The sequence below is a fragment of the Barbatula barbatula genome (genome assembly GCF_947034865.1).
Source record: "Barbatula barbatula genome assembly, chromosome: 24".
NCBI classification, from domain to species: domain Eukaryota; kingdom Metazoa; phylum Chordata; class Actinopteri; order Cypriniformes; family Nemacheilidae; genus Barbatula; species Barbatula barbatula.
In genome coordinates, this window is record NC_136787.1 from 15,753,095 (window position 1) to 15,765,613 (window position 12,519).

A 12,519-nucleotide genomic window follows, 5' to 3' on the forward strand; every position below is an offset into this window, starting at 1 on the left:
GGTAACAGCAACATATTAAATACATATTTTATATTATTATCATGACATTAATAACATATATAATCGTTTTTTACTTTTAAACAACACAAACATGTTTCTTGTGGGATTAGATGAGACGTTCATGTTCAGTTTGGAGACTATTTGTTTGAGTTTTTTCTGCAGGCTGGAGTCCGGTGAGAACTTGGAGGAGAACCAGCGTAATCTGCTCCGGATGACCGACCGCTTCTTTCAGGCCATCATGAACTCTTCTGGAGAGTTTCCCCCGCAGCTCCGCAGCGTTTGTCACTGTCTCTTTCAGGTGAGGTTAACAGAACCGCCACCGGTTGAGTTTATTGTCTGGGTGTTTCTGTGGACGTCTGTGTCCACAAGTTCCTGTGGAGAACTTACATCACCAGTGTCAAATCAACTAGTTTATTTTAAATGCATATTTGACATCAGTCACTGCGTGTGTTGAGTTCCTCTTTAAAGTCTGTTGAAGTTTCTGCCAAAAATACCATGAGGGCATAGTAATCTGAGAGTGTGTTTGTGTTCGCTTCTGTCGTGACATGTTTGTGATCATTTCTATCCTGTAGGCTACTTGTCACTCTCTCCTGTCTAAAGCATCTGTCAAAGACAGAAAGGAAATGAGAAAAGCAGTAAGTGTAAATGACGGACAAATCTGCTTCCTGTCCTGAATCGCTTCATTAATCTGAGACTTCTCTATTTCTCATAAAATCATATCCACTAATGTTCTGACTTCTGGCTAGCTGAGGCTTTCCACTGGATGCCCTTCTTTTTTGTTAAATATATACTGTATTTATGTTTGGGCTTTTTACCTTTATTATGATAGACAGGGGAGCCGGATCGGCAATGGACCGCACAAGACGGGAATCGCACTATGGTCGCCTCTAGCGTACTAGCGCTATATGTCAGCACACTAACCCCTAAACTATTGGTGCCGACCTGGATGCCGTTCTTTAAGGGATAGTTTCCCTGAAATCTCGTCATTCTCATGTCATGGCAAAACTATTGTCAAAACATTTAATATCTGTGAAACACAAGTGAAGTTATGTTGAGAAATGTCTCCGTGGTTTTGTGTCCATACAATCAAAGTCAATGTTGTTTGGTTACCAACTTTCTTCACAATATCTTCTTTTGTGTTCTGCAAAGGAAAGAAAGTGGCGCTGGTTTGGAATGACATGAGGGCGATGTCCGCATTTTCATTTTTGGGTGAACTATCCCTTTAACATCAGCGCCTTGAAGAACAACGTACTTGACTTCCTCTTTGTATGGGCCACTGGTTTTAGAAAATAACGCTGAAGTTTGGGAAGACATTGGATGCGGTGGTGCATTATGGGTAAAGCGGATTGGTGCAATACTCTGCCACGTCCTAACTGCCGGAATCATTCAATCGAAAACTTGTTTTCCGAGTGAAACGTATTTCTCAAAAGTGCCATTTTTAATGCTTCGCTTTTCCTTTCCTTCTGTACCACTCCTGAAAGTCACTGGTGAAGCTCCGCCTTCATTAAACTGTTTAACAGCTTTAAAAAGCTTCCTGCATTTTAACACTTTAACCTCTGGTGCCATTTCATATAGAGACAAAACAGGAACAGGATTATGAAACAGGAATGACATTATTAAGCAGAATAATTTGGCTCGTGTGCTTAAATGCTCTCAATGTCTTTTTGTGAGGAACGAACCATTTAAGCTTCACACCTTTGACAATCTTGATCTTGAATTCTGGTTTGGCGCTATCTTATGAAACGGTACCAAGTTCACTAGCTGTATATCCCTCTTACAGTAAATGTTTGTGTACACGTGTGTGTATGTGTCTGTCTCTTGGTCTCAGGTGGTCAGTCAGCGGTTTCCTCAGAACAGCATTGGAGCTGTGGGTAGTGCCATGTTCTTACGGTTTGTCAACCCAGCGATAGTCTCTCCATATGAAGCCGGGATTCTCCATAAGAAGCCTCCACCCCGGATAGAGAGAGGCCTTAAACTTATGTCAAAGGTGAGATATACGCATCCCTACTGGAAACAAAGAGGTCATACTACTGGTGGAATCCAGATTCATAAAAAACATGTCATTTCTAACATGTTCACAGATTCTCCAAAGTATCGCCAACCATGTTTTGTTTACAAAAGAGGAGCACATGAGGCCTTTTAATGAATTTGTGAAGAGTCATTTTGACGCGGCACGAAGGTAAGAAAGCAGCAGTGTTTGGTTTGTTCGGAACTGGATTTTGTAACTGATGTTTTGGGTTCATCTGCAGGTTTTTTCTCGACATTGCCTCTGACTGCCCAGCGAGCGACTCTCTGAACCACAGTCTGTCCTTCATAAGTGATGGAAACGTGTTTGCCCTACACCGGCTGCTGTGGAACAATCAAGAGAAAATCGGCCAGTATTTGTCCAGTAACAGGTGAGACTGGTGTGATGGTTAGGTCACGGTGCCACCATTAAAGGTAATGTTATTGTAAATGCAAATGCGGTTGGGGATTTCTTCAGAGTAGGACATTTTCCTCTAGATTTGTTTGCTATCCAAATGTCTGTTTGACTGCAGTGAGAATTCACTTTACCCTGTTCTCAAGGGTCTGATCATTATAAAAGATTTTCAATGTTATTTAATCGTCAGATCTCATTAATAAGATAAAATAGATAGGGATAAAAAATGGATTCTGAAAGCATGAATTGGCTACAACTTCCATTTATTTTTCCCCAGACACAATGTTATTTAAAGAGAAAAGTTGATAATAGTTATATTTAAAAGAAAGTGTTTCTTGACCTTACAAGATTTGTGAGGTTATACATTATTAGCCGTAGTCGAAATGGCCTCAATGTACTGGGGAGGCCCAAGTTGGAGTCTTGTTATATATTTTTAAACCAAATAAAAAATCCCACTAATTACGTATAAACATTCTGTAGCGTTTGGAGGATATAATATCGATAAATAAAATAGATTGAATGCACTGTATGCCAAATGCATAAATGTATACATGCTATTATCTTCATCTCTCTCTAGGGATCATAAAGCGGTCGGGCGAAGGCCTTTTGATAAAATGGCCACCCTGCTGGCTTACCTGGGTCCCCCCGAACACAAACCTGTAGCGGACACTCATTGGTCGAGCCTGAATCTTACCAGCTCCAAATTTGAGGAGTTTATGACCAGGTAACATGACTTCAATCTTGACTTAAATTCGGAATCGTGTGCAAAACAGACCAATATTTAAATTGACCCCCACTGATGTTCTCATATCAAATACTTTTATTTTAGGGTGAATTATTCCTTCGATTTGAAAAAAGCAAGTCTTGTGTTGATACCTGATCATCATATTGTCTACAGATTCCCTCATGTTTGTCTTTTTTTCTTTAGACATCAGGTGCATGAGAAAGACGAGTTTAAAGCACTGAAGACTCTCAACATCTTTTATCAGGCCGGAACCTCGAAGAACGGAAACCCAGTGTTTTATTATGTCACTCGCAGGTAACATTGTTTTGTTCTTTCAGTACATGCATTTGCTGGAAATCGCCTTGGCATTTGTTCTTCTGTCTCTACCAGTCTGCCATGTTATTCTAATATGGTTTTTTTTATACTACCAAGTGTTATTTTTAATAAAGGGGTCATATGACATGGCTAAAATGAATATCTTTTGTTTTCGATCTAATGCAATGTGTTTAAACGATATAAGGTTCTAAGACGGAAATGTAAAGCCTCTTACCATATTTGGAACATCAGGTTCCAAAGCAATTGTACTGACAGGTACGCCCATCTTACTTGAGTTAACATTTGTGCGGTCTTAGTCAAATGATACCACGAACTGATGTAGATTTGTGGGGGTGTGGTTACACGTGGCGTTTCAGGCAGGTCTGGGTGAGCAATCACTTTTAGATAGAATGCATCTTTTGTTCCAACACTTTCATTTGAGCAATTTTACATGTCTAATACATGCATGGGCAACTTAAAACACACCAAAGACACAAAAAAACATACAGTAAAATATGACCCCTTTAATAATAACTTTGGGTTTTTGCACCATGATCCGTCAACAAAAGTTGAGTAGGGGTGATTCTCAGATTCATTTCTGTACGAACTTGACTTTTTTTTTTTTTTTAAAGACTCCAAATCCCAACATGATACTATGTGATGTAGGATATGATTATTATCATTTGTTTCCGGTTTTTAAAACAATTAATTTGTAACCATTTTTGAAATCCTTAAACATTTAAATGATTTCAAACATGTTTGACTTTATTTTGCAGAACACAAAGAAGATATTTTGAAGAACGCTGTTAACCGAACAATGGCGGTACCAGTTCACTTTTGTACGAACACAAAACCAATGCAAGTCTATGGGTACTGCTGTTGTTCAGTGACCAGCATTGTTCAGAATATCTTGTTTTGTGTTCGGCAGATGAAAGTCATACTGTAAGACCGAATTTGTAAACAGTGTAGTGCATCATCAAAATGAGTCGCCTGTAACAGCTGTGAAATCAATTGAAATACACAAAAAAGTTATATTTTGTTCAGTTTTATTTTGTAAAGGAGATGCTCACTACAATATAGATTACATTTGCCTCGGTTTGACATCTTTTATTTTTAGCTGCTACACAGTGAGTAGTTGCTTAATACAACCTGACTAATATAATCATCTTTTATATTCCTAAACTTCTTTTAATAATTCAAGTCATTTGCATAATTTGAAGCAAAAAGCTGACGGTCACGCAGAAAAATATCTATAAAGTTTATTTAATGATTGAAACTAAAGACTCGATGAAGTGCAAGTTGTCCAGAAGATGTGGAAAGGTAGTGTGGTTAGTGTATTATCTCTAGAAAGCTCAGAGCCATGAGCACATGCACAAGCACAAGCAGTTGGAGACAGCTAGTCATGGGGGATGGAGACATTGCCGAATTGTGCCATGTGCCGGTGGAGTTGCCAGTTCCGGTGCCAGTTCCGGTGCTCGTTCCGGTGCCAGTTCCGGTGCCAGTTCCGGTGCTCGTTCCGGTGCCAGTTCCGGTGCCAGTTCCGGTGCCAGTGCCGGTGCCAGTTCCGGTGCCTGTGCCAGTGTAGGTGCCAGTTACGTTGCCAGTGCCGGTGCTGCCTGTACTATTGGTGCTGCTTGTTTTATTGGGGCTGCCACCGGCGATGCCCGTACTGTTGGTGTTGGTAGAGTTGGCTCTGGTGTAATTAGATTGAGCATCTACAGTAATCTGCATTTGGACCATAATCAAGGCGAACATCGCAGCCACAAGAGCCATGTAGGTCTTCATTCTTACAGACGTGTCTTTGATCTGTGATGACAACAAATTGCAACATCAAAAAATCATGTCAGTATAGACGTAAGAATAAGATCAAGGTCATTGAATTATAACACTATAAGGGTTTAATTTGAATGTTACAAATGCAACAAAGTCCTCAAATGTATGACTTCTGTGAAGTACAAATATTTATCTTTTGAATTCTCTTATGCCAAGAGTGCAGATTATACAAGAGTTTTTGTCTGGCCTATAGAGCATTATTAACGTGTACTGTAGATGTATTGCAGAACAAAATTATAGACAGAAAAGTAGACAGAAAAACAAAAAATTGGTTGTAAGTTCCTCATTCTAAAACCTTATGCTTTTCTTGATTCTGATGAATCGTTTAAATAAATGTCTCACAGTTTTTTATATAAAATAAGAGTCAGTGGGGGGGAATTTTATTCTGCAGATGACAGAGATGTTTGAAATGATATGTAATTGAGTAAACAATAAAAATCACGTTTTTGGTAAACTATCCCTTTATTAATGATAATTTACATTTTTAGGACCTTATTTCACTTACATTCTTAATTCTCAGGAAGCCTTGTTACCCTTTGTTGTAAATATCAATCTAATTCCAGAGTAAAAGATTGAATTATAATAGTGTATAGAAATGATTGTTCTTTGGGTACTCACCTTCAGTGTTGAGCGATTGTTGTATCTTTGTGTTGAGTGAAGATGTTTAGTTTGTTTCTTCACAAACAGTGATTTTATACTGACAGACGCTCAGGTCACATGATGTGCTGCCTTCATTGGAATAGGAGGATCGGCAATGGAAAGGAAGGATCGTGCTGGCAAGATTTAATTTTGTTTAACAAATCTTTTATTTGTTTTCCATTCAGGTAACATGCTAAGATTTCATAACACTGGCTTTGAGTTTGAGCATTCGCTGGCAAATATTATGATTTTAAAGTACAATCTTATTCTAAATGTTTTGGTGAAAGAGTGTGTTTTTTTAGGAAAAGAGCTTAAGCTAAGGAGTATGGGATGGTTAGGTCATTGGAGTAGGGTAGCTGGTTTCTAGCTTGTCTGAGCTGGTTTAAAAATTTCCATTTTTATTTGTGTAACACTTTTTAAAGAGTCCCTGTTGAAAAGTTTTATTGGAGAAACGTCTTATACACTCTTTCAATATATATATATACAGCATGACCTAATGTCAATTTTAGTAAGCTTAAACTTGAAAAGCTGCCGTGTATGTTTTTTCCTGGTCTGCCTCTCTTCAAATATTTTTTAATAGTGATAAATTACCATTACATAGCAATAAACAGTATTATTTACTATACTGTAGTTTAAAATATTAATTCATGTTTGCGACCCAGTCTATGAAAACCAGGCTAAAGTGTCAAAATCAAAATTTGAGATAACAAGCATCAAAGTTTGATTTCAACAAAGATTACAATTTCTAACATGGTCTTACCCATATTAAAGATATCAAGATTATTGTTCCCATCAATTGCGTATAAATAACACGCACTGTTGTAATATGGTGTAATACGTACGCCAGCGTTCAAATGTTCCGTGCATACAAAACGCCTATTTTTGCGTGCATATGATACGCCAGTTTTAGCGTGCTGGCATGTTAAACGGCAATTTGTCGTATTCACATGTACCCTAACCCAGACCCTAAACCTAACGGTATTATTTGAATTATTTCAGTGTTTCCTCTATATGTACATTTCAAATTGGCTGCTCTACACCGAGGTGCACACACAAATTGGCGTCTCTTATGCACACACAGTTGAAATTTTGCGTACGATCCTGTATTACACGACATTGCAACAGCTTACTATTTATACGTAAATTGATGAGAACCAGTAGAGATGAAATTTTCACAGAAAGTTTTTACGTCATGTAAAAAAATGACTAGCTGGGCAAATCCGTGAAAATGTCAACCTTTCCATGAAAAAAAATAGTTTTTACCAACGGCCTTTACTATGGTAACAGCATGTGGGATCTCTCGTCATATTTCTAAAGCATTTTGTTTTATTTTGAATGCAACATTTTTCCGTCAGGTAAGTGCCATTTTCAGGATTGTCACATCCATATTCCTCATAAATGGACACATGAATTAACACATGAAAATAAAGTATCTATTTGATGTTCTATAAAGAGGCATCTCCATTCATTAGGTATTATTGCATTAGGATTATGCGTTTTATTTCACAAAAATCCTACAAAGTTTGTCGTCTTCAGAAAAAAGCATCCTTTGTTTGTCACATCAATGTTCATTTCCCCTTTTTTAAAATAGAAAATTTGTTCATAGACTGGAATCTTTGGACGTTAGGCTCTATCAACAAGGGTTTAGTCAAATATAAACAGATGGTCAGTATATTCGAGACAAATTCATTCTCTGAGCATTTTTGTGTCACATCCATAACGCAAAATGTCACATCCATAATGCAAAATATCACATCCATAACGCAAAATGTCACATCCATAACGCAAAATGTCACATCCATAACGCAAAATGTCACATCCATAACGCAAAATGTCACGTCCATAAGGTTGGAATTGCCCAGATGGGATTTTGAGGACTAATATTTATGAAATTAAATATTGGGATAATAAAATAATTGTCCTTTTTCTCACACAGTGCTATAATACAGCGTCAGTAGATTTATTAGATTTTCTTTGGGAAAAAATGTAATCACAAAGTATGAAATTAGTTTTATTTACATTCATTTTTATGTCATTAACAAAGAATTGTTTTGATTTGTGAGTATGTAAACCTGTTCGTTGCTCCATATGCTCCAAGACGAAATGTTTTAGTCCATTTTATGCCTTTTTTATCATAAAGTGAAACTAATGACTGAAATAGGTTATCCGTGTATTAGCGTGACTACGGTAATGACTACGGACTATAGTGTACGGTTTTGGGTGACAGTTTTCACACCTTTAGATATTTTACGTCATGGCTGTTAAAAGAAGCATACAGAAAACTGATGTGCAGAGCGAACGGGAACATCTTGAACTTTTATTTCTCCCGAAGTTCTGTTTCGCTCTCTTTACACTTCGGGTACGGAGAGTAGTTGTCCTGCGGGGGGTGGAGATCATGATGTAGCTGGTGGTGAAGTGGCCGGTTGTGACTGGGCCGTCGGTAGTTGTGTCGATATCTGAAGAGGGAACTCTTGGAGTAATCATGGCCTCCCTTTTGAAAGACTCCCTGGCACTTCCAGTTGCTGTTTGGTCATCTTTTGTATTCAAGAGTGACGTCTCGGACCAGAATTGTGTAGTGACAGCTTGGATAGATGGATGAGTCTGCTCATCGATTCTAAACGCGTATGGAGACAGCGTGTAAGTGCCAGAGTGCCAGCTCCCCGTCCGGGACAGGTGAGCCTCTCCGCATGTGTGCCACGTGTGACACGGGCATCCCAACACGCGGGCGGGCGTATGTTGGGTCCAAAGCAACAGATGGCTTATATTTGCTGTATCATCACATACCCAAGGGTTGTCTCCAAGCGTGATGAGCTCCAGACCTTGCAGATGCTCGAACGCTCCATCGTGAACGGTGGGGAAGCGGTTTGCGTGCAAGTATAACCGGGACAACTTGGGTAACCGATTCAATGAACCTGGCAAGATCTGAACCAGGGTGTTATGGGATAAGTCCACCGTTTCTACGTTTTGAGGCATGTTGGTGGGCACCGTCCAGAACTTGTTGTGACTGAGGTTAAGAGACTTCAGGTTTGGGAGCGTGTTATTGATGAAGACGACACGCTCCAGCTTATTGACGGACAGATCCAGAACCCTGAGGTTCCACTGGTACGCCGTGTCGTCTTTGTTAAGCGCATTCAGACGGTTTCCAGAGATGTTGAGTTCCCACAGAGCCCGGGGGAGGGAGGCGGGAAAATGAAGCAGTCGGTTGTAGGAGATGTCCAGGATGCGCAGGTGCGTGAAGGAGCTCAGATGATGGTCTAGGTCCGATAGACGATTGTGGCTCATGTTGAGAGACTGAATGTTACGCTCTAGTCCGACAGGCAGGTTTCTCAATCCACGCCAGGAACAGTCTACCGTCCGATGGCTCTCGCTGCAGGAGCAGATAGCAGGACATTCTGCTTGCACGTATGTGCATGTAAACAGCGGTATGAGGAGGTGGAACAGCAAAACAGACAAATGCATTGTCAGGGTGTTCCTGTGGACAACACAAAGACACCCGTGAGTCCATCCCTTTGTGAGGGATTGTTCACCCAAAAATAACAATGATTTCATTATTTACTCATTACATCTCATGTCATTACAGACCTACATACAGGAAAGAGTCCTATACAGGTTTAAACAACATGAGGTTGAATAAATGTTTATTTTTGGTTGAGCTAACTCTTTAATTTCACTGAGCACTCTAGGTTTAAGACTACAGTAATATAGTTGCACAGTATATCGCTATTCAAAGGCCATTTTTCTTTTACGGTGCAGTCTGTCTCATCCTATTGGTTTACCTATTGGCAAACATTATGCATGCATTTTACAATGAACCGGCAAATGTCTTGCTAAAGAAATATGTTATCTCCTTCAGCCAAGAAGCAAATTTGATGACATCTTAGTTCTGTGGGAGCCGCCGTAGTGCTTCCAAAAGGAGGGTGAAGCTGTTGGTTGCAATTCACAGCTTCACTGCTAGATGCCGCAAAATTTCATTCACTGGACCTTTAGGAAGTTTCCTTTTAGAATTGTCACATCCATAACAATCCATAAATACTCCAAATAAATGTGCACAAGAAAATAAAGTATAGTTTCAATTTTATGTTCAATAAATACTCATCTTTTATAGAACATTTTCCATCTGTAGTATTATTGCTTCTGGTTTGAGCATTTTAATTCACAGAAATCCTACAAAATATGTTGTCTCTTAAAAACGTGCATCCTTTTTTATCACATGCATAATTGCAGTCATTTCCCCCTTTTTAAAATGGAAAACTTGCACATAGACCCATATTATTCTGATGAATCTTATCATCAGGGTTACGTAAAATATAAACAGATGAGTCAATATATGGTTATAAATACATTCTGTGAGAATTTATATTTCTCATCCATAACGCTTTAGTTGCCCAGAATAATTAAATGTTCATTCATTTACATACAGAAGTTTTAAGCAACAACACTTCCATTTTTCTTTATTTTGTGAAAAAATACAGTGATACTATCGTATTTTGAACCCAATGTAGTGTGTCATATCAAATGGTCACACAGAGCACAGTAGACTTACACACTTGAATCTGATTATAGTGAATTTGATGATGTGGGTCTGATATGATGTGGGTGCGAAGTGTTTAAATGAAGCTAAGTATAATGAGTGACCTGGTCTGATTATAATGAAGATACAGACTCTGATCATAGATAACCACAGCAGTCTGATGACAGCGGCGAGCTTTAACTTCATTGTCTGAATAGTAAGACTGAGCCAATTATATACGTATACACATTTTTCTTAGGAAGATGTTTCCATGGTTTCCATGGATTAGATTCGATGACATTGAGACTGACTTTAGTGTTGGCACCATGTCTGATAATAGTGATGATGATGAATCTATTAGCATGCTATACTGTGCAGTTTGTTCTGCCTGCGGTGTGAAATCGCAATCAGTTTCTCGATCAGTGAAACACCCATGTGAACATGCAGCATCTCTGCAGATCTTCTTGCACCTGCATGACTTTATTCTTTAAGCTTGTGCATACATCATGCTTACATTTAACATGCTTAAATTCAGTATATCAATTCTGGGAAGCTGTCTATGTGTGAGATTATCTCAGGTGAGCCGTGCTGCATTGTGAATCACTTACCTTTTGCTTGTCATCACTGTGTCCTCTTTTAAATTCTCTCCATCTCTCTCTCTCTTTATGTTCGATCTGTAGATCCGCGTGGGTCTGAAATCTTTTGGTCCGCGGTGCTAGTGTTTCTATTCTGCAGTAAAATCCAAATCCTATTTTAGTTTGTGCAAGTCCCTTTCTGGGATTACTGTGATAGTGGAGGGGCGAGGGGGGGTTATAGTAGAGAGAGAGAGAGAGAGGGAGAGAGAGGAAGTGCTGACGCCTGTTTTTCCTCTTTAGGATCCAGCATTCAGCATTCATTTCCCCTGTATTTTCTCCCCTTTTCTTCTCTTACTTTTTCTCCTCTCCTTCCTGTTCTTGTTCTTTTACGTAACTTGTCATGTAGATCTGTACATGTTTTTTTTCTAAACTAGACTAGACTATTCTAGGATGGACACCGATGTCACAATACAGATTTCAGCACCTCCTTCATTTTCTGTTTCTTGGCCGACATAGAACGTTTGCACTTTAAATGGTCCATTAATATATTTTTGTCGTTTTCAAAGTTCTGCTCTTTTGTGCTGAATGTAGTGTCGTTTCTCAATCTTTCACGAATTCAACCAAATATCTTCATAAATATCTTCTTTAAAAACAACGCCACCCACACTTCAGAAGTAGCGGGGCACTGGGGATGAGTAGATGAACAGCAATTTCATTTTTGGGTTAGCTAACGCATTAAGTTATATAAAATACAATTAAAAAGACAATATCCCTTTTAATGAAATATCATGAAAAGCCACACAATCTGGATGTAATTTTCCTGCGCATGTTTTAATATATGAACTAGAAGTAACAGCAACAAAAACTGTATAGAAGGAACCTCAACCTCGCCCTCACAGAAAAGTAGTTGAAGACCACTGCCCTATAGCGTTTGCTTGTTAAGTAAATATTTGGGCTAATTTGATTATTGTCAGCAAAGTTTACACATTTATACCATCGTAACTTTTTACCATTGTGCACAATTCAAAAATTCTTCTTTGGTGATGTTGTCTAAAATTCTTAGCACGCTTTTTGGCAATGTATTCCACCATGTTTCTCCTGGCAGGTGTGTGTATGTGTGTGTTCTGAACAAAGGGGTGCTGGTGTTTCCAGAACTCTAAAAAACCTTTTCACTGCCACTCTCCACCTCTCTCTCTCTCTTTTTCTTTCTCAATCGATTCATTCTTTCAGATGCTGCTAATGCTGCCAGTAATGCTACATGCACTGCCTACTAATGTGATGTGTGTGTGTGTGTGTGTGTGTCAGTATATCTTGTGTAGACGTGTGTAAACCAAAAAATAGCTTGGACACGGTCAAATAGCTTAACTCAATCCATCTGCGCTCAGCTCTTATTTCACAGGTGCTGTTCAGTTTCTTCTATTAGTTTATTGATCTGTGTTCATCTAACACAACACATTCACAAAACATTTCACTAATTCTGGGCCAACGGTTCTAGTGGGCCACT

The 12,519-nt window shown here is 38.9% G+C and overlaps 1 protein-coding gene across 1 annotated transcript in view; it reads left to right on the forward strand.

The window, feature by feature from the left end:
* Positions 1-12,519, forward strand: part of nf1b (neurofibromin 1b) — a gene marked incomplete at its 5' end in the record, with an annotated part of 41,200 nt that overhangs the window by 14,090 nt on the left and 14,591 nt on the right. The window contains 7 exons of the mRNA XM_079447952.1: positions 163-298; positions 573-635; positions 1,829-1,987; positions 2,082-2,179; positions 2,250-2,396; positions 2,997-3,143; positions 3,348-3,458. Of these exons, the coding sequence (XP_079304078.1) occupies positions 163-298; positions 573-635; positions 1,829-1,987; positions 2,082-2,179; positions 2,250-2,396; positions 2,997-3,143; positions 3,348-3,458 (861 nt within the window). The remainder of the gene's footprint in view (positions 1-162; positions 299-572; positions 636-1,828; positions 1,988-2,081; positions 2,180-2,249; positions 2,397-2,996; positions 3,144-3,347; positions 3,459-12,519) is intronic.